Genomic DNA, 24,017 nt, shown 5'->3' with positions numbered 1-24,017 from the left:
CTTATGTGCTTGCACAAATAAAGTTAATTTTTATACACATGCCCACATACATATTTTAACTACAATTAGATTAATAAGTAGTACATAAACTTCTGTAAATATACCTGTGCTTATTAAGGCTGCTTTTTAGAGCTCTCTATAAAGCTAAAATATAAATTAAAGTAGTACAAAAAAATCCATTTGTAGTAACATTTTTATATATTATTTATATAGATATATGAAAATAGATAAAATATGTTTATACAAAGTATCTCATAACAAAATATAGTTTTAAATATAAATTTTGATCAAACCCAGTCAGGAATTTAATTTTTTTTGCTCAAGTGCCAGTTGTAAGCAACATTCATCAGAGGAAGTATAGCTAATACTTAAATCCAAAGGTGTTGGATCATTACCATCCTTCTTCTGAGTAGTCGTAGTTTCCAATACATATGGATCATAAATTTCTTTGGTTGATACATTAGTAGTCTCCTTACTGGCACCATTATGTACCTGAGATTTTAGAACATTTCCTTTATTCTGTGTTGCTTTAGAGCCCATTTTGGGTTTCCATGTATTAGGATCACGGCCATGCGATGTAGCTCTCTGGTGTTTACGAAGGGAGCTTGGATCAGTATATCTTTTATTACAGCCTTCAGTTTTACAAGCATATGGTTGATATAAAATTTTTTTAGGAGTGGAAATTTTTAAGGAACTACCAGTATCATTGACATTGTTGGAATTTTTGACAACCCCATTCTGAATTCCAGGCACAGTAGAAGCAACAGGTTTTTGTTTACTGTCACCTCCATGGGCATTAGATTTCATATGTTTTCGTAATGAGCTTGGATCAGTATATCTTTTGTCACATCCTTCAACTCTACACACATATGGTTTGTCTTCCTGGTGTGTTTTAGAATGTTTAAAACGATCACTGGAGTTAGAATAGGCTTTAGTGCAACCAGCTACAGGACAAGCATAAGGTTTCTCACCTGAAAAACAATTCAAAAATTGGAATATAAAGAGACTGTTTTGTAACTTAAGTTAATGGAGTTTTTATTAAACAGTTTCCAGGTATGAGGTGCTAAAATGAAGAAAGTCACACTTAGATGCTAAAAAGAAGAAAGTGTGCCACGATTACAGATACGCTATCAATAGTTAATAAATAAATATTTCGAAGTTTCTAAGCAACAGACCTTCTTTGGACTGATTTCTGACTGAAAAGCAAATATTTTCTTTTTTAATTCCTTTAATAATCAAAGTTGAATCAACAATTTCTTTTTTTTTGATTTTCCAAGATTTAAGAATTTTAAGCAATGATGTGCTGATAATGTAAAACATTGAAATGAGCAAAATGATAAATGAAATACGCAAAGAATAAAAAAAGGCACTTTACACAAAAAAAAAAAACCTCTGAAGGACTTAATGCAAATCTTCTCAAGGATTTTTACTAACTTTTTAAAGATTTTGAAAAACATTAAGAACCATCAATAACTAGATAAAATAGGTGTTAATAAAACGCAACGCCTTGGAGAACTGTCTGAAGTTCCGGAACCATACGGGTAATGTTCCCCAACAACATTTAATTCACTTTGAATACATGATAATCTGAACATTTATCATAATTTAAAAAACATAAAAAAGTAAAATTTGCAGATTTTTTTAAGTAAAATATTTTTTTCCATTCATTCAGTTATTAATTTATAAATACTATTACCAAATCTTACCAGAGAAATGCTGAATAAATAAAATAATTTAGCAACTTTATCAGTTACCTGTATGGGAACGAATATGAATCCTTAAATTTTCAAGTCTTGAAAACTTTTTCCCACAAAATTCACATCCATGAGGTTTTTCATGAGTATGTGTCCTAACATGAATCAACATTCTGTACCTGATATAAAAGAAAAATACATTTTTACAGATACAGAAGATGGAAGACAAAATGATATTTTCAATAAGATCTCTTTAAGGTAAAAAATGTACTCATAACATTAAAAGAATGCTTGTATTATCATATTCAAATATACAAGCCCCTTAGAAACACTGAACAATTTCGGTGCATTTGCAAAGAAAAAAATAAATAAAAATAAGAAAACCCTATTTATTCTCATACCTAAGAATTCCAAACCATTCATGAGACATATGTTTTGCTTCTTTTGCCATTTTGATCAGTTGCTATAGGTGCAATTTTTAGAATAATAAAATAAAAGACTTTTTTTAATTTTCACAATTACCGATTTTTAAATTGAATTTAACTGGTATTAAATCAGACATGCAGAGAAAAACCTGAAAAATTGGAAGTGACAAAAATTATGAAGGACAAAGTAGAGAACACAAATAGGAAAGAAATTAGACAATTTATTAGACTAACTATTCCAAGTTCAAATGATAGACTTTGTCTTGAAAAAGGCATGTGAGAATGATAGTAAGCTTATGATGGTAGTAATTTATGAGTAGTACATAGAGTGATAGTTGTAATTAAGAATGATAGTAGTAATTTATAATGTTTCATATTTGATGAATTGCATGCTATTTTACTAATACCACAAAAAAAAGCATAAAATGCGAAATAAGATATAGAGTCTATGAAACTACTTAATAGATAATAAATGTAGTAATTTTTTTAATTAGTAATTTTTTTTTCTAACAAGGTGGTCTCCCAGAAATAACTCCACAAATAGCAATTTAATATCGTAAATGAAATTTTTAATTGCTAAGATTGTAATAGCCAATAATGTTACCAGCTACATAATGAATATAGCTGTTATCATGTTAGAGATCTTACTTTAGGTTACATTGGTAACATAAAACAAGAACAATAAATGTCAGTAATTTAACAAAGATCATGTAATTGGCTAAAGAAATTCCTAACTTTTAAGGAATGGACAGAAAATTAATCGCCATGAGCGCATGAAGATCAAGGGGAAAAAATGATATATGTCAATTTTTTTCACAGAAATGACGATCAGATCTTGTTGCATCTTGAGGATTACTAAGTTTGGACAAATCAATAACATAGAAAACTGGTTCTCTTCGAGAGTAATTACAAAGTGAAAATAAATGGGCTGTTCAATAGAAAAAATAATTCTGGTCCATGTGCTTTTGTCATTTTTTCTCAGAATCCGCTCTCATGGACATAAACTGTTCTTTCCCGTCGATCTTCAAACATCATGTGTTTTACAACAATTTTTTAATTTAGTGCAGTTAATTTCATAAAATTTGTTCCTTTTATGTCACCTATTACAAGGCTGGGAAATAAAATTTAAGGACAATTTTTACACATTAATATTGATTAATGACTGTGATTTAGATAGCTAAAACTAGGGATTTAAACGTACACTATCAGCTAGTTTATAATAGGGAGGTAAATAATGACATTTCAGGCTATAGGTTGCGATTCAATTCCGGATCTTTATAATCTGTCTTATCTTTCCTTTACGTATGTAGTGGCTGTGCTGAATTACTCTGCAGATTAAATGGCATTTAAGAGAAGTGGAAATTGATGCTTTTCAAATTATATCTATAGATGCTCTCAATCTTTTAAGGTTCAAATAAGACACAATTAAAAAAACCAGAAATGTTTAAAAAAAATGAACGTCTGACATACATTTGTTAGTATTTAATATATAGATTTGAAATTAATAAACACTATAATAAAGTTTTAAAAAAAGTTTATTCTCTCAACAATTTATTTGAAAAAGAAATTATTTCAGGAATTCATGCACTAAGCATTTTTTTATGAATACTTTGAAGTATTTAACAAGTTATTGAAGAAAACAAACCTAGCATTGATGGCTTTCCCCTGTCGTGTACAGCCACTCCACTGACAACGATATAGAGAATTTTCATCTTGATAGACATGTGTACTATTAACATGCTGAGCAAGATCTTTTCTACATTCAAAACATATATCGCAGTCTTTCCAACCACACCTGTAATCTCCTTTCTCATTTTCATCATCATCTACGGTAGTATTATTTAAATACGGTTGGAATGAATAGATACGCAGGAATGAAGGAGGACCAAAACTATCATCTATTGGACAAAGCTGTTAAAAAAGAATACAAAATTTTAAATTTCAGTCAACAATCTAGCAGCAAACATTAGAAGAGGATCTTATTTTCTACTTGTAAGTGTAAACCAGGAAAATATGTATCCCAGTTTGGATAAAAAAACAATTGACAATTTATTAAACAATGCAATATTTCAGGACTGATTTTGTTAAAAATAATATCAATTGATATGATTTGTGGATCATCCACCACATTTGCCCACATCTATTGTCAATACTTTTTAAACAACCTATGTTGCACCCTTAGACAGAATAAAAGATTTAAGACTGCCAAAAGCCATGTGACAGCAGTATGCAAATAAGCAGATAGTAGTGACTCTGTGCAAGAAAAGTACAAGAAAGCACTCAGTTGTCCAGGCTTTCATTTGTTGTCTGGTTACTAATGTAATAAATGACATTATCATGTACATGGACTACAGGTTTTATAACACACATAGCATCTCCAAAATTGCTATTTTGGAAACATAACTATTCATTTTGAGTAATATTTAGGTAACATTACTTACCTCACTCTCATCACAATAATCATATATATCCTTATTCTCAATATGACCATTTCTTAAAAGACCATGTGATTTTAAGAGTTCGGATATAAGAGGTGATTTTATAAGTGAGGAAGAAGTGATGTCATATATATTTTCCCAGCCGCATTCATCACAATCAACACAATCACCATTTATATCATCTATAACTGTAGAGTGCACTTTCTCTGAAAAAGAAGAGAAATTCATTAATAAAATATTTAATTCACTTTCAGTGGCAAGAGAGACAGTTTAGACAGGCATTCAATTGTCGAAAGATTTTAATAGGTAAATAAATTAACAAATTCTTAAGATTGAAGACAAAGCTTAAACATTTTTTTACATTTAAGTAAAAACTAAGAATAATTTGTTAAAAATAACTCATTTATAACAAAACAAATCTCAGCTTCTTTTTTTCATTGAAAATTAATTTAAAATACAGATTTAGATTTCTTTAAATTTTTACAATTATTTTCTCTCTTACATTTAATAAAGTTATTCCTGCCTTCTTCAATCATAACACTTATCTATTCAGGGGCAACTAAAATTAAAAGGCTAGGGCATCCACACATGCTACTGTACACTTAGAATATTAAGCATACCTAACCAAAGAAAACAACATATTTTAAAGTATATTGAAAGTTTTACGTGAAATAATTTGTAATATATTCTCCCGCAGGATATATTACTTTTTAAAGATTTTCAACAACTGAGTATAAGACTATTTTGATGAGAAACTTTTCAGGAGTTTCCCAAGTTCACGAGAATTTTCAAAATTATACTAAAAGCAAGAGAACTTTTGATTAAACCAGGAGAAGCTGAAATAAGCCAGTAAAGAAATCAGCTATGTGATAGATAAATAAGAAAAGACAAAAACTTAAAAGCATGAAGAACACTTTTGTTGAATATACTGAATATTACAAACTAACAAATTTAATATTGTAAAAAATTAATAACATTGGAAAGTTTTGATAAAAATAATAAGACAAAAGTTTGATAAAAAGACTAAGGGGTGTCACTCACAAATCACAGCACTGAAACATTTTCAAATGAAACCTCGCCACAAGAAACATTTAATACTTATAATTCGTAATAAAGCTTTCAGCCAGTTACGCTGCTGATAGAGAGAGAGAGAAAAAAAAAACAATATTGTAAAGAAAAATTAAGTCATTATTCTTTCTATTAGTTTGTTCAAAATTTCAATACTTAAGTTCTTTTTTCTTTCATGGAATTATTCAAGAGCCCAAAAACAATTTTACAATCAATCAATCTCTAATGATAAATTTTTTGATGCTAATTTTTTATATAACCCACTCAATAAAAGCCTGAAATTATTGTTCAATAGTCCATTTACTTGATGTTTTATTAAATAGTATATAATTAGTATATTTGATTTGATTTTAATTCATAAGAATGACTCTATCCTTGCCCCCACTATTCTAAAAGATTAAAACTGTTAGTTTTAATCTTTCGAGTTAACATTTTGGCTGCAAAACTTTTTAATAGCAGTAAATGACGCAGAATCAGTATAAATTATTAATTTTTATTTTTACCTTTCTTGATATCATCTTTACTAATAAGTGCACATCGTTCTTGATCCATTCCTAGAATAAAAAAAAATAGCACAAAATTTACATACCTGGATATACAAAATTAGATATATCAAATTAAAATATAAGTGACTTTAAGAGCCTTTTACAGTCTACAACACCACAGTAAAAAAGAGGTTAACATAAATTTTTAAAAAAAAATTTTGAACCATAACTGGGTTCGATTAACTTTTAAATTTTGATTCATTTTCACAAAATCATGATGCTGTGCAAGTAATTATGTTCATAAATTTTTTTAACTTGAAGCTAGTGTGGTAGCATGGAATTGCATGAGCACAAATGAGGATTATTTTATTTTACAACTAGCCTCATGTCATACATTAAAATATTTCAAGATCTGACTTAATGCAAAATTACAATGCAACTGTAGCCATCTAATTTACCAGATCTTACTCCAATTGGTAATTTATGGATATTAAAAAAACTATAAGAAGTTGCTCTAATAAACAAAGTTGAGCTAGTGAAAAGCACTAAGACTACTGAGACTTAAAGTGGAAAGAAAATTGCCAAACACTTGTTAATTGCATGTAACACTGTTTATATGTAGTTGTCAAAACTAAAGGTGATGCTACAAAAGAAGTAACTTTTTTTCTCCATTTATGAATGAATTGTAGAGTTTGTAATGAAATATTTTAATATTTTGTACCACATAAATTTTTTATTCTAATGTTTTATTTCTTTCAAAAATAAATCATACATTAAGTTCATGTTTTATTTTTTCAATGTTTATGTTTAAGAATAACATTATGTATATATATATACAAACAACATTATATTTTCTTTTTAATTTTTAAACTGTCAATGCTTATTTTGGACACATTGCAATTGAAAAGTTAAAAAGAAATAAAATATTTATAATGCTAAAAACATGCTTAAGAGCCTTTAAAGATTTGCAATGAATGTTTTTTGGAAGGAAGGGTTTGATTTTTTGAAAAGTTAAAAATATTTTATAAAAAAAATCAACGCCAAAATGCAAGTCTGCCTGGAAGCTGAAAGTACAAAAGAGTTTCAGGAGAAATTTTTTTTATTTTAATACGTCATAAACTATCAGATCAAGTACAATGTTAGATCGAGAAGCATATTACCATTGGAACATTCATTCCTAAAAAATGAGGGTTCAATTAACTCAATCTTAGGGCTATTTGTAGTTAATAATCATATATATATACATACATACACACATAAAATAAATACAAGAAAACACGAAGAAAGTTGAGAATATAGTCCATTATAGTTATAGTCCATTTTAAACTGTTTTTTCTTTTTCTTTTATTTTCTGTTTTTACATGTTATTTTTACTTTTTGTGTTCTATTTTATTTGATGTAATTTTTATAAAAAAATTTTTTGAGTGCTCCTCACACTATTGTATTAATATATTTTGCTTTGGCTTTATTGATACAATATCAGAAAGCACTCTGTTTTACGGATATAATCGTGTGGGCTGATGAAAAGGTTATATCTTTTTTTTATCCTTTTTTTTTGTGTGGTTTTTTAAAATAAAATTTCATCCCTTTTTTTTTAAACTGTTGTTTGTTATTTTTTTACTTATTTCCCCCCCTTTTTTTCTTCATTTGTCTATAATTTTTCTTTGTTTTATTCTTCATTTTGAACTTACATATATATATATATAACAAAATAAATAAATACAAAAAAAACACGAATAAAATTAAGAAAAACAATAAGTTTCAACAAGTTGTTAATTTATATTGGATATATTTACTAAAAATTTTCTTTGTTAATTTATATAATTTTCCCATGTGCAAATCCATTTCGGGTAAATCCGTTGCCAAAATTATTTACTAAAAATTTCTTTATTTATTTATAAAATTTTTCCATGTGTAAATTCATTTCGGGCAAATCCGTGGCTAAAATTATATACTAAAAATTTTTTTCTTTGTTAATTTATAAAATTTTTTCAGGTGCGAATCCATTTCGAGCAAATCCGTAGCTAAAATTATGTGCAAAACGGGCAATTCATGTTTCTCTTTTCTATTTTTTTTTCTTAAATAAATATTTTTTTTCTAAAATTATTTATGGTCATTTTCTTTAAATTATCCAGTATAAAATTACCTTGCGCAGATCCATTTTGGGCCCATCCTTTGTAACTAACAAATCAAACGCACTTCAGCAATGCAGTAAGAATGGCACTTTAAAACATAACTCCTCTAGTTATGCTCAATTTGCGCTTTTGTTTTCATATTTTGCTCTCTGGCAATCTTGTTACAAAAATATTTTTTAAATCAGTCTTGAAAAATTTCCCGTTCCTGTAAGTACATTTGAATTCGCTACTCGCTTTATTGATTTTGTCTTATTCTGTTTTTTCTTTTATTTTCTGTTTTTACATGTTATTTTTACATATTGTATTATTTTGTTTGTTGTAATTATTGTAAAAATTTTTTTTGAGGGTTCCTCACACTATTGTATTAATATATTTTGCTTTAGCTATATTGATACAATATCAGAAAGCACTCTTTTCTGCGGATATAATCGTGTGGGCTGATGAAAAGTTTATTTTCTGGATTTTTCAAATTTTTTTTATCCTTTTATCCCCCCCTAGTTGCTTGTTATTTTTTATTTATTTATTTTCCTTATATTATTTTTCTTTTCCCCCTTTTTTCATATGTCTGTAATTTTCCTTTGTTTTATCTTCATTTTGAACTTTATATATATATATATAATTTATTATTCAAAGCAGAAATATTATATAACAGTTACAAATTGAAAAATTGGATATTGGGACCAGAATATTTTATTATTAATTTTAAGAGGAAATAAATCTAAAAAATTAACCAGATTCTTATGGTACCAAGCTTAGATGAGGAAGAAAAAAAATTATAATTCAGTGATTTTATAAAATTTTGTAAAACTTACTTTAAATATAAAATAGTAATCAGTAACTCATGGGCAAAACATTCATAAAAGAAGCCACTCATATCCGCTTTATCTTTCAAATATTTAATCGATGTCCTCTAGAAGCACATCTGAAACTAGAAAAAGTTATTTTTATAGGTAATGTTGTTAAAAAAACAAACATGACTAAATTTAAAAAAAGTGCAGATTTAAATAATCTGAACTTTATATGACAGTGGCAGGACTAGTATATAACCTGCCAGGATAAATTTTGTAACAGAAATGTTTTTATTGAAAACAAATAAACTATTTCTTTGATGATTTAAAGCAATAAGCTTAATAGTTCTTAAATATGATATAATAAAAATTTAAAGCAATAATTTTATCTCAAAACATTTCAGGATAGGAATTTTATTTAAAAATTTGCAGCAATGGAAATTTAATTGAATTATCTAAAGGTACTATTTCATCACGAAAAAAAATTAATAAACTTTGCATTTGGAATATTACTTAACATATAAGTTTTTATGGTTAGTTTAAACATATATTTTTTAACTTACTACAATAAAACTCGGAAGAGACCACTTTAGTTCAAGGAAAAAAAAACTCTTTTTAAGAGAGGTGATCTCTTAAAAAAGTGTTATCCTTTTAGGGTACTAAGGCAGTTCAGTTAGTTTTACAGCAGCAGGATGATAAAAAAAAAAAAAATAATAATAATAATAATCGTTTACATAAACCAGTAACAAGCAGAAAAAAGGGTAGACCCAGATTGAGAACAATAGAGTTAGTGGAGACTGACTTCCTTGCCACCCAGGAAAGAAATTTGCGTACAAGTGTTAAAAATAGAATGCAGTGGAGTAGAATTCAGAAGACCCTGGCTCTCTCTGGGCTATCTAGCCAAATATGATGATGATCTCTCAAAGAATTGTCTACATTGAATTGCTAAGACAATTTACTTATAAACATTTACAAATTAATAGCATCTTCTAATGAAAAATTTAACAGACAAACAAAAAACACTTGAGTTCATTTTGTCATTAATTGAGTATCACATACTATAAAAGTAATATTATAGACATTTTCAATGAGCATTATACAATTCTCAAAAACTAAGTTTTCATTTTCTCTAATAATTTCTCCACCTTATCTTTTGAAATTTTATAGATATGGGTTTTTCTGAATCCCAAATATCCACTAGCTTCTCCGAATTTCCGTTGCAGTAAGCTGGCATTTTTTATGTGCTACTATTAATTAGTACTATATTGTATAATACTCCAAAGTGCTCTTTTCTTATTTCAGGGTTCTCACTCAATTTTTAAATAAAATTCAAGGACCTATTACAGTTATAGGCTAAAGTACATGTCAACCAGATTATACAATTACGTTGAAACAAAAATTTTATATTTTTAAAGCACAATGATTATTTGACAACAAAAAAAAATTATTTATTAAATTTATCAGCTAATAATACAAATGGTTGAAAGTTGCATTGCTCTTTCAAATCACTTTGAAAAATTCCAATAGACAAAAAAAAAAAAAAAAAAACTCTAATCGACATAGGATACTAGCCAACATTTAAAAACTAGTATCAATGAAAATTTTCATGAAAAATTTAATGAAGTGAATTAGAATTAATGAAACTAAATGAATGAATAATGCATATTACATTAAAGAAGCATAGTAAATAATTGACAAGGTTTGTGTAATTGCACGGTTATTAAAATATAAATACAGTGAAACCTGTGTATAACGATACTGTCTATAACGATATTTCCTTGAGGTCTCGGTGAAATTCCTATTTACTCAATGTATTTTTAACCTGTTTATAGCGATAACCACGTTTCAGGTAAACATGTCTACAACGATAATTTTTCCTCTTTTGATAGTTGATAGTTCTATTCCGATTTTTCTACCGTTGGAACTGAAATCACTGATGAAGAAGAAAAATTTGTGGCAGGCTTAAATTCGATTGTCAGTGATTTCCAAAGGTCATCTAATACATCATTTCTATTTAACGCAGATGAATTTTTAAATTTAGATAATGATGTGTTGGTTTTCAGTGGTGAAAGTTATGAAGAGATTTTAGCAGAAGTTATCCCGGGTGATCAAAGTGATGAGGAAGAAGCAGCTGACTGTTCTCAAAACAGGACTCAAATTTCACCCGAGAATGCCATATTGCTAATTAACACTTTGCAAGATTTTGTTGCAACATTACCAAATGTAACTGATGTTCATTTGAATTCATTAGATGGACTGAAATCTATGTGCATGGAAATGGCAATTGCTTCCAAAAATAAGCAAACAAAACTAACCGATAATTTTTCTAAATAATTTCTGTTTTGATTCATAAAATTGTAAGTAAATTTTTCTTGTGTGCTGTTTCATAATTCTAAGTAAAATTTTCATTTGGAGCCTATAAAAGAAGTTTAATTTATCATTAGTATTAAACGTATACTTTTAAATTTCAAACCTGTCTATAACGATAACCTGCCTATAACAATATTTTATTTAGGTCCCTACAGTATCGTTATAGACAGGTTTTACTGTAGGTTTTTTTTTTTAATATGTTAGATTAAAATTTAAGTTACAGGAAATGATAGATGAAATTTTAAGTTACAGGAATGATATAACTAGATAAAATATCAAAATATATCCGCTTAACATATCTGTTTCAATTTTAATAACAAATTACCTATTTTGTTACTTCAGAATATCAGTAATGTATTTTGAACAGGGTGAAGTAAGTCTCGAAGATAGTATAAATCATGTATCCCAATACGTGGTTTGTAAATTGAATAGTGGAGTATGTTTCTTAAATAGGAACAATATGAATAGCAAATGATATAAATGCACGAAGTAACAAGACGTAAATCACAATGTGTGATACATAAATCACTTTGATCTAAATTCTTTTGCGTGATTAGCTAATAGTTTTCATGTGAATAGTGATCGTTAATGCAAATTGCAATTTGTGATTCAAAAGGTGCTTAATATAGAACAGCTATGTGTGATTCTTAAATCAGTTTGATGAGAATTGAGAGTAGTAATTCTTAAATCTCCCTTTTGTGAATCGCAATGCGTGATTAGTAAACTACTAGAATGAAAATTGTGAGGCATGATTCTGAAATTACTTAAATACGTATCTTGTTATACAATTCAGAAATAACTTTAATTAAAATCATGATGTGTGATTTATAAAATACCTTAATACAAATCCTGGCGAGTAATTAGCAAATCACTTTAAAGTAATATTCCACATGTCATTCATTAATCATTTTCATTTAAATTGCAATTCATAGAACATTTTTTATGAATTCTGATCTGTAAATCAAGAATCAGTTTAATGTGAATCACGATATTTATTTATAATCATTGAAACCTGTAGAACTAAATTTTATTTATTAGTAGCAAAAACTTAATGTAAAAATTGGATTATAAATGATAAAAAATTCATTATCCTTTGTACATAAATTAACAGAACAAATAGGATAACAATATTAACCTGTCATAATAATGAGGTTAACACATCGAACATATTTCTACATCGATTAAACACAAGGTTGGCAAGCTTCTGCCGAGGTAGTCAAAACCACTGGTAAAAACCGGTTAAAACTGGCATGGCAGAAATCCTTTCCTGCCACATTTGTGGCAGAAACTGGCAGAAATTCAGAAAATGACATAAAAGTAAGTACTGAGATTGACTTAAAATGGATAATTCATAAAAAAAACAATTAAATGTTAAACAAAGTACAATTTATTTACAAAATTATCACCATTCAAAGTCAAATATTACACTGTCTGCACACTGCATTAATCTATAACAAAAGACAAGTTTTGATGCAGTTTCTAAACCTAAACAATTTCTCAATTTGCTATGCAAGAACGAGAAATTTTAGAAGATTCTCTCAAGTCCAGCAGAACTAGCAGGCATTGCCATCAAGGGATAAGCAAGATTTGTGCATATTTTCTATTGCATATTTTTTAAAACTGGACCGCCATGTAGCAGCTGGGGTAGTTGTCAAAACTTGGCTGGAAAAATAAGTTTCAGGAAATGGGGCCGATTTGTTATAAATATTTGATATACTGCACCCTGATATGATACCCTGATTAAACACTACATATCATTCAAAAACTATGACTATAAAACCTAAAATTTGTTAGAACTTTCAATTTTCAAAACATCAGAGAGATGATCTGGTGTGAAAAATCTAGGAGAGAAAAGTTTTGCATCTTCTTAAACCCCTTTTCACTTCAAGCATTAAAAATTGCATCTATCAGAATTTCCTTAATTTTCATTTGAATTTATTTATAATTTTACCGCTTTTTTGCAATAATGATTAGTATTACTTTAATTCATAAAAAATCAAGTACTTTTCAAGTACCCTATGGCAGAATTCAAGGACTTTTCAGAGCCCTGATTTTTTTCAACCAAATTCAAGGACTTTCAAGTACCGTGGGAATCCTGTCTTTACATCCCGGAAATTTGCTTCAAATGCAACAGAAAATTAGAAATTATCACAAATGCGACTTTTTAGTAAGTCTTTCCTTCTTACACCTGCTGTAGATCAAGCTTGACTCACTGTTTTGGAATCTGCTTATTAATAAATTTAATGCCAGAAAATTTTTTTGGAAAGAAAGCTATTGTTTTTTTCTTTTTATATATGTATATACACAGGGTGTCCCATAAATGCTCAACTTCTATGGGAGGTAGGGCAAATCATAAGGATTGAATGATTAAGGGAAAATAATAATCATAATTTAATTGAATGATTTGGCAACTAAGCCAATTTGAATGCAATTTTTGACAAGTTAGTCTGTTATTATATTTTTAGTTAGTTTGAAGTTATTTGAACACAAACATAAAATTAACAGGAAATTAAGATGTTTTAGATAAATAAAAGTACTGGTTAAAAGGCGCACAAACAATGCGTTTATACTAGAAAAGCGCCCTAACGGCATAGGGTGACACTTAGGGGCACGAGTTGCTTAATTCTTTTGAAGTGCCCGACCTCCACTAAAAGTTTGTAGTCACATTTAAGGGGACACCTTGTTTGTGTGTGTGAGCATATGTATATGAAAGGTTTTCTGGTCACTCACAGAAGGATTTTTTTTTTACATTAATTTGATAGGGTAAAAAATTGTCACCCTTCAAAAACTGCTCTTTATGGGACTCTCCATAGAGGTGATCTCTCGAAGAAGTTCCACTGCAAATAACATCACAGCAATTGTACAAAGTATTGTGAAATTTAGGTACATGACAAATTTTAAAAGTAATTTATAAGTGTATTGAAAAAAAATGCAAAAAACAACTAAAAAAAAACCTGGTATATTTATTGTGGTTATTTTGTTTAATTTGTTATTCTCTCACGTATAATAGTTGAAGCCATATCTTTTCTACATTTGACTTTGATTTTTTTAAACTACATGTATGTAGTTTTCCATACCTGCCAACATTGGAGAAATAAAATAAAGGAGATCTGACCCAATTTCGGGCTTTAACGACTACTCATATCGACCAGTCATCGCTGGGATTCGAACCTGGGTTCACCTCATGGGAAGGTGAATGCTGTATCCCCTAAGCCACCCCGGCTCGACTTTAACTAGTAACACTCAACGTACCGCAGTACTGGCAGTAGCACCATCTGTTGAGGAATAAGAGAAGTATTTTTACCATCAGTGGATATTTTATTAGAATTTTTTTCCCCCTTCAAATTTCTTCAACAAATGCGGAAAAATTTGAGAATATACAGGTAAACAGGAGATAGTTGTAAAATACAGGAGTCTTCATTAAAAAAAACAGGAGACTTGGCAGGTATGGTTTTCGATGCATGCAGTAACTTTTTTTTAAAGATTTTTTTTCAAAATGAAAAAATGACAGAAATAATTTACATTATAATGGATTGCTTTAAACCAGTTAACCGAATTAAAAATCTCTATGTGTAACAACAAAAACTATATTCCTTGTGAACATTGTGTCAAAGCCTGAAGTAAATAGGTTGAAAAATGCACTAGTTATAGATACAGCAAGTAAGAGAAACATAGTTTCGAGTAAATTGCGTTCAAAGTTTTGAAATCAATAATCCATATAAATATATAAAATTTTGCAACTAACTATAAACGCGCATGAAAATGGGCAAAAATAACAAATGCTGAACTTTTACAAAGTAGACACTGGGAGGTGAGGTGATGGAGTGTTTTATGTAATACTGTGATAATCAATAAGATATATAAAAACATAACTTCTAACTTTGCTGTGAGACTTTAATTTTATATTAAAAGTGGCAGAACATTTAGACAGTGAAATTTATTTTTTTCTTAAGTATAATTATATAACTCCTTTACCACTATTATATTAAAGAAAATTAAGCAGTATGTAAGGGCTTAATAATCATCATTTTAAATTAAAAGTCTTCAATTTTCACATGAATATCTTTTGATAGATAGTTACTAACAGTTTTAGTCACTTTGACTGTTTTATTTACTTATCAAACTTGAATTTATTTTTTTCAGCAGCATTCATCGTGCACACTTTGTGTTCGTCTATCAAATTGATTTCCAACGTTAAAATACATTCAACTTACGATGCACCATGTGAAAAGGACACAAGTAAATGAAAAACAAATATGTGCACAGACAAACGCAGGAACTGCCAAGAATAAGAACTAGCAAAGTTGAGAGAAATGTAATGTACGAATGCGCATATTCAAACTGCGTTGCACCAAGGAAGGAAACCCTGGATCAAATATCGGAGGCCAAAACTGCTTAGAACTCAACAACCTAGAGTCTCATCCATCCCGCTCACGGTGGAAGTCACGGTTGTCAAGGCAACGGCGCACCTGCTGAAGCTCCACCATTTCCCCATGACAATCATTATTTTTCAAGAGGCTACTGTAGGGGGAAAAGTTACGTTCCAAGTACAGCAGTGTTTCCCAAAGTGTGATACGCGTACCCCCAGGGGTACGGGAACAGTTTAGCGGGGCACGTGTTCTTAAACGAAATATCTTGCAACAAACGAAAGTTTCATTTAAAAACAAAGCCAGCCATGAAAATTTACAATTACGTATTTTTCTTTCGCTATTTTTTGCAGAGTTAACAGTTAATAATTAGTGGTGTCAACAGTCAGTTGTGATTTTCAACTTTTGTGCAATTTTTTTATAGTAAAGGTATCTAATAAATTCTACTTATTTTGATTATTTTAATAAAATAGAATTTTTATCCTTAACATGGAATTTTTTACCGAAAACTTTGTACCAAAAAGAAAAGTAAACATATTTTTAAAAAAATACTTTAATTTTTTTATTAGTGGTACACAGCGTTACGAAACATTTAGAAAGGGTACACAAAAGTCATACGTTTGGGAAACACTGAAGTACAGCTATCGTTTAGGAGGCTTGGGTTTCTGCAGTTATGAGGGGAGGGGGCTTTGTGTTAATTGGACTTCTAAAAATTAAGTTTTTGGAAATTTTAAAAATTGGGAGAAAAAGCAAATTTCCGAGGAAGACATTCTTCCCTGTAAAAAACATAGATACAGAATCTAAAAGATGCTTCATCTTCATCATTTTCAGCAGTCTTAAGTGCTAGCCCAGCCTTTTTTCTTGCTGATCTACCCTCATATAAGGTCTGACATAATTTTAGAGTAGCAGCCCAGATTCAGCAGTCATCTTTATTTGGAGAATATTCCTAAGCTGCAGAGCTAACATCTATTGCTAAATATCAATAACCCTTTGCAACCATCATTAAATATTATTACAGCTAAATAAGTTGCAATTTCCACTATTTATATTGAAAGTACCATTAAACATTTTTCTTCGATAATTTAAACGAATTAGTTTAATAAAATAGTTAAAATGATAGTAATGTTAATGTCTGATGATGTAATGATAAATGCTTCAATAGGAATGATCAAATTCATTAATCAACTGAGAACAAGGTGCGTAGCCAAATTATTCAACAAAAAATAAGCACATTTTAAGTACTTTTCGAGCACTCAAAAAATATTTTTAAGCACTTATATTATCATAAATAGGTTATCATAATTAATATCATAATCATAATTAGGCTAGATTGGAAAGTTTTTGACAATTGATGGTTTTATCTTGTTTTAACCGTCATGTCAAAAAAAAAAAAAAAAAAAAAAACATTTTGGCATTATTTTTCACAATTGCAAAAAATCATGAAATTTTGAATCATGTAAAACGAATGGCTTTTACATACGCTACGGACTGACAATACACCGAAATGGATTGGGGTTGAAATAATTCTGAAAACGTTGAATAGAACAATGCGAACTGCATAATTTGAAGACAAAGTCAACAAAGTAAAAGATAAATCTCATTTTGAAAAAGGGTAAACCAAGCACTTTTTAAAAACACCCAATGAAAAAAGCACCTTTAAGGGCTTTTAAAATACAAAAATAAGCACCTTTAAGCACTTTTTAAAAATGCAACGCATCCTGGAGAACACAAGCTCACTGGTTCATACAAGTCACAGTATGATCCGCGTTGCCCTCAACATATTTTGCAGTAACTTTAACATTTTTACGAAAATCAATTCAAAATTTCGATGCAATAATCTTAAAAGATAAACTATAAAAAAATAAACAAATAAATAAATAAATTTTAAAAAAAATTGCTATATATATTTTTTTATTTTCAGAAAATTTTACTCTGTTGTACCCCTATAAGTATGAAAATGATTTGACCATTTGACCAATTTGAAAATGAGACCAATTTTTACCTTGACCTTACAAAAATGTCTGGGCAAACTTATCACCATGTTTTTCAATCCTGTATTAGTATTTTGATACAAATAAAAAAAAAAAATCTAGTATCCTTAAGTGAGTATCAGAATGAAGAAACAGAAAATCATACCCTGATAAAAATAACTTTTTTTTTTTAGCTTTTATTACTTTTAGAAAAATACTTAATTTCATTAATTTTTAAAAATTAGCTTTCTGCACACTCAGATATTCAATTGAAAATTTTCTAAAACAATGCTAAACAAAAATTTCAGAAATAAAAGAAAAACTTTATGTAGCATAAAAATATTGTTTATTATATAGACACTATTCAAAAATTGAGAAAGGAAGAAGGAAGACTCAGTTGGAAACAACCAACTCCTTTATAAGTTGTGATTTCTTCATACAGAAAGACAGTTACTCTGCTAGCTAAAATAATCAGCGTTTCAGGAACATATGAATCAGACTTTGTGGGAGATAGGTAATTCAACAATAATAATTTTATAATTTGACGAGAGGTTACTTTTTCAGTAACGGGTTTTTTTCTTATTCTTATGATGTTTATATACTGACAGGAAAAAGAGTTGGCCTTTTCAGGAATAAAATAAATATTTTTCTTTCAATATTTCAAAAATTACTGAAAAATATTAGAACTATCTGTTTAAGTGTCTATATTCTATGAATCTGAACGCAAAGAACAATTTAAATATATTTAGAAAATTGCCTAGTTTTGAAAAATTTTAAAGTCATTTGAGTAAAGTCGAAAGTAGGGAATTTTTTTTTTTTTTTTTAAGAATTAATCATCAACATTGATGTGATATTAATACATTTAAAACATCATCTTTTTTAAAATTCACATAAAAAAGTTTTTATTAGAATTTGTTGCACTTTGGTCAACATTACTGTTAAATTAAAAATATCTGCTTAGAACTCTCTACAATTATAAACAAATAACTTTTAAAATATTAGAATTTATGCAGCAATTTTTAAAGCAAACAATCGAAGTGGATAAAGTAGTGTTTATATGTAAAATTTAGAAAATGAAAATGTAATGATAAATAAATCATAAAATCAAAGTAAAGTAGTAATATATAAAATGACTTACAGAAATATACACACCTAGATTTTAACTCAACCCCAAAAAATGGTATCTGATAAATGAAATGCAGATAACTTTAGTTGGAAACTTATCATGAGAAGCATTTTATAATTCGCCTAAAATCTGCTCATTTGGAATTCATGTTTTCTGAGAGAAAGTCCTAAAAATGAAATTTGAATGAATAATTGATTAAAAATATATTTTCTTCAATGAAAAAATGTATTAAATTATAAAGTTTTTCTAAAAAAGGAAACATAAAAAATGAGCTTTTGAAATATAAATAATTCTTAAAATGAAAATAAATTTTTTTTTAAAATATTGAATGGAATAAACAAAAGTACAAAACAAAGTAACCTTCTTCGATACACATGTAGAAAACTGGTAATAGAAAATGAAGCAGTTACATTGCCATAAAGAAGTTACACTACTAAAATTATATTTTAAGGTAGTGCTATTTTGTTTCTAAACTTTAAATTGCATAGCTGTCACTTGTTTCAGGTTTCATTTATTTTGAATAACCAGCATTGGATGCTTCTTGAAAAAAAACCAAGAGAAGAAAGACTCCTTTGAATCATCCAAGAGGAAAAAATTGAACGTTTTGGAAAAAGAAATATCAAGTGCTTTTTGTAAAAAATGACAGTTCATAATTTTAAATCTAGCTTAATAAACAGCATTATTTTCCGACTTATTTATTATAACATTTCAAAATAAGTGAGAACTGTTAAAAGCATTAATTAGAAAGAAAAAGAATTAAAATAATTTTTTAAAGAACTTAAAATATTTATTTCAATTTTTACTTAAAAAATTATTATAGTGCCTAACTTTTTAATCTTATAAAGAATTAATCACATAAAATAGCAAATTTTACAAATATAAATCACTAAAAGAGAAAAAAGGGGTAGTTTATATCAAAGAAAAAACAGCTTTACAGGAAAAACGAATTTTTATAACACACTAGTTGCTTGTATAACAAGTGATGAGGGCAGCGAAAAATTCTCCTAATATTTCCCCAGAACCTTCTTTTAGTTACAAGAACTCTTTCAAAATATTTTTCAGAAAGTAAATTGCACCTAATTTAAATTTTTTTTAGACTAAGAATAAAAAAATCATTTGATTTTACAGATGTGGTGAAAATAAGAAAATATATTTAAATAAAAATAATTTATAAATCCAAATATTAACTCTATAAAGTAAAACTAAATAGCATAAAAAAAATAATAAACTGAAACATAACTGTATTTTTATTTATTTTTTATAAATTTTAAATTGGAAGTTCACTTTGAATTTTTGTGCAATTTATCTTTCCAGGAAACGTATTACTTATAAACGTATACCTACTTGTATTACTTATAAATGTATAATTTTACATTCTGCTTTGTTTACTACATTAAGTAAAATTTTCAAAATATTTTTGAATTTGTGTATTTTCTTGTAGACTTTTTTCATTATTATTGCTTTAATAATCATAAAACCTCAACTAAGGGGAATAGACTACATAACACATTAGACTTAATATTTAGATGTTTTACACCAAATATCGTAACTTATTTGGCAAAAAAAGGGCTAAAAAGTGTAATTAGTTAATTTAATTTTAGCTGTAAATTATAAAAACAATAATTTAATCAACTAGGCAGTAGTCTATTCTCTAAACATACATACAGGAAACATACATGTAAATTTTCGAGTATTGCATTTAAAATGAAGGAGAAAAAAATTTAAAAATTAGCAAAGAGAAAAAGAACAAAAAAAGTACCATTATCAATGTCATAAACAAATTAAATGTTATTTTAAATCATCATAACTTCTATTCGATTTGACATAGAAATAAGACCTGTACGGTTTTAGAGAAAGAGAGAGTAAAGTTCATAGCTTTATTTTACATAGAAACAGAAAAATTATATTTTAGTCAAAATTTGCTAAAAAAATATTAGATACCTATTTATACTAGAAAGAAAATTCTTAGATACCATATCATAAATACGTCCTTTTATTGATATTCCTAAGCAGATAGTATGTTTAATATACCCGAACGTGTGAATGCTGTTTGCAAAAAATTCGTCCCCATGGTAGAAAATTTTTTAGTATTAATAAAAAAGAGAAAAAAAACTTCAATAACCCCTTATTTTAACACGCAGGTAAATCTGGAAGAGATTCTCCACTTTGCATAGTCACGCTTTTCTTACGATTATGCAATTGCATTAAAAGTGACTTTAATGATTTTGCTTCGAAAGTGTTTTGCAAAATAATTATTTTTCTTAATTTAAAAAGATGATATAATATTATATAATAAAAATAATATATTATATAAATATAACCATGCTTAACAGAAAAATAATAATTAAAAAAAGAGAAAAAAGAATTGATGTAGAGTTTGTCTACGGTAAGAACTCCTCCCGCCACAAAGTCTGAGGGCCACTGCTATGGAAACAAGAATAGCGCATTTCAGGGAGGGTAACTTCTCTTCACTCTAGGGCTAACACAATAGGCCAAAGAAAAAGATTTCTTTTCTCTCGTTGACCCGAGCCAAAAGTCGTCCTAAACGATGACTCACCCCTACATGAAATAATTACACCTTGTTACCGCCACGGGTCAAGACAAATGGCTAGGGGAGTTCTTACTTTAGACAAACTATAAAAGGTTCAATTTTAGATTTGTTTTTCTCATAATCAATTTTAAGCTTCTGTATCAGAATGAAATTTAACAACTTACCCTGGAAAATTTAGCCTCTAAATTAAACAATATATTAAGGTTAGAATATCTGCAACTGCTGCTGTCAGCATTATCTCTGACATCTTTAATTGTTCATTTTTTCTTTATTTTATGCATTTCATTTGCCATTTAGCAAAGAAACAAAATTAAACATCAGCCTACTTCTTGAAGAGTTTGTTTGTCAATAATTCTACTTTATAGTCTCAATAAAAAACATTGTTAGCCTCATCTAAAGAGATGTTGAAACAAATTGCCAATAAAGGGGGGCAGAAAAAGTCATTAAAAAATCATTTCAGATGAAAATGAAAAAAATAAAATTATTCGTGTTACCTTTTCTAACAAAACATACTCAGTAACTAAACTATAGTAGAAGAGTTATATATTACATATATAAGTTAAGATCATATTTGAAGAAATTAATATTTAATGGAAAATAATAAAGCATAATTGATAGTGCAGATATATTTTCCTTATTATATAACTTATTTAAATTCTGAATTAAATTCCAACTTTTATTAGTAGAAATTACATTATAGAATTATCTAATAAAAATTATATGACCAACTTATATTAAAATTTGAAATTCAAAATATTGCAAGTTATATGAGTTATAAATAAAAATAGCATGATTATCGTATTCTTTATTAAAATATATCCAGCAATATTCATAAAACTTGATTTCTTAATTCCACATAATTTTCAATAAACCTCTGAATTTTAATTACATCGTAGAGCTTATAACATACGAATTTATACTAAAACAAAATATCAATCAAGCGGAAATAATGTTTTACATTAAAAAACTTCAAAGGATTCACAAACAAAGATCTGATAAATGAAAAACAGACATTCAAAATTTGTTTAGAATTATACTGTTCATCAGTATTTAAGGACATCTAAAACCTGGCTCATTACATTGGTTTGTTGAAAATGATTAATTATTCTTTAGCTATTGCCATAAAATTTACTATACAATCAAACTTAATCAGTATATGTTTTCTTACTAAAAAATAATTTCCCAAATCAAGAAAAAGCTAAATTTCAATAAATTGTTTAAGTAAAAATTACAAGTATTTTTATTAAAAAAATGGATAATTTAATACTTGTAATATTAAACAGTATTTACAATCAAGGTTTGATTTTTAACAATTGTTTTTGAATCATTACATGGTTATTCTAAACCTTATTGTAGGTATAACCTCTTTCATAATCAGTTGTGTTGTTTACAAAACAATTGTTTATTTACATCACAGAGAAAGTAAACACACAAAATAATTTACTAATTTTAATGAATACAAATTTTTTCCTCTTCATCAATCGAAAGTAAACACATAAATTTTATTAACTTGTAGAATATAATAATGATTCAGCTTATGGTACACTCTCTAAACAAGGAAATACGAAATTATTCAAAATAAAGTTCACCTTTTAATGAAAAAAAAAAAAGAGATTACCCATATTTTTGTTGTTATTAAGTTTGCTATTAAATAGCCTGCAACACATAATGATATTTATATTGCAAATCAACAAACGAAATCAGGACTAATTTTAAAAAATCAATCAAGCATGTATTTGAAACCAGTATCTAATATACCATCTAAAGGTAAAAAATGAATAGATCGAGAAAAACGTTACATAGAATTATTTTATATTTACATCTAACGATATGGGTAATCGTATATAATTATAAATATTACGACATCTATTAAAGCAAATATCGTAACTCACCACATAAGGTTATATGAAGCAATTTACTATTAATGAATACTGCATGAATGATTGCATTGATAAGATTTCTATTATTAAAATTTTGTAAAATATTTAGAAGTTATAAGTAAATAACATACATTCCACACACATTCAAAACACAACATACAGGCACTTAATTACTTCATACCACCTCGCCTCGAACATTTAACACACTACGTCGGCAAAAAACTTGTTTGAATTGCCATTAGTATAAATTAGCATGCGAAATACAGAAGAAAATAGCATCCATCCTCCGTGGCCGATATTTTAAGAAAATGTATAGATGGCGCTAAGCATTTATGACAATTGATACAGTTTCCGTATTTGGGACCGTTCACACTGTCTGTAAAAAATTCGCGTAACTGAATTTAGAGATGCAAGCGAGAACCTCACCTACTTTCGAACAGGCGGTGCAGTAGAAATGTAAACAATAAAAATCTCGAGCTCTATACCTGGTCTAGTTCCGGTTAGAAAGTTTACGACTGCTTACTACAGCTTATTCTGCTAGGCGATATTTTCAAGCGGATAATTTTGTTTTCAATAAAAGAAGTAAATTAGATAATTTCTGAGTTCAAATCTACCGTATAGTTAAATAAGATATAATATAATAAAAGTATAATATATTAAAGATATAATATAATAAAATAAGATATTAATGTTTTTAAGCAATTCTGGTGAGTTTGAAGT

The 24,017-nt window shown here is 27.9% G+C and overlaps 1 protein-coding gene across 7 annotated transcripts; it reads right to left on the bottom strand.

Moving 5' to 3' along the window:
- Positions 1-268: 268 nt before the first annotated feature.
- Positions 269-23,534, bottom strand: LOC107453358 (uncharacterized). 7 transcript variants are annotated; one of them, XM_016070149.5, is made up of 8 exons: positions 23,310-23,534; positions 18,893-19,032; positions 9,058-9,173; positions 6,129-6,179; positions 4,561-4,763; positions 3,765-4,030; positions 1,755-1,873; positions 269-971 (listed from the first exon to the last, which is right to left on the bottom strand). In XM_016070149.5, exons 4-8 carry the CDS (start codon positions 6,175-6,177, stop codon positions 298-300), a joined length of 1,311 nt encoding a protein of 436 aa, XP_015925635.1. In that variant the 5' UTR covers positions 6,178-6,179; positions 9,058-9,173; positions 18,893-19,032; positions 23,310-23,534; the 3' UTR covers positions 269-297. The 7 variants fall into 7 exon arrangements, with proteins under 7 accessions (XP_015925635.1, XP_071044453.1, XP_015925639.1 ...); XM_071188352.2 differs by having other exon boundaries at positions 18,879-19,032; positions 23,429-23,533; XM_016070153.5 differs by having other exon boundaries at positions 23,429-23,533.
- Positions 23,535-24,017: the final 483 nt, after the last annotated feature.

Source organism: Parasteatoda tepidariorum, chromosome 12, assembly GCF_982258835.1.
Source record: "Parasteatoda tepidariorum strain Cologne lab strain chromosome 12, Ptep-v5.0, whole genome shotgun sequence".
Classification (NCBI taxonomy): Eukaryota; Metazoa; Arthropoda; class Arachnida; order Araneae; family Theridiidae; genus Parasteatoda; species Parasteatoda tepidariorum.
Note: the sequence above shows the minus strand (reverse complement) of the source record. Positions and strands in the feature narration are given on the sequence as shown.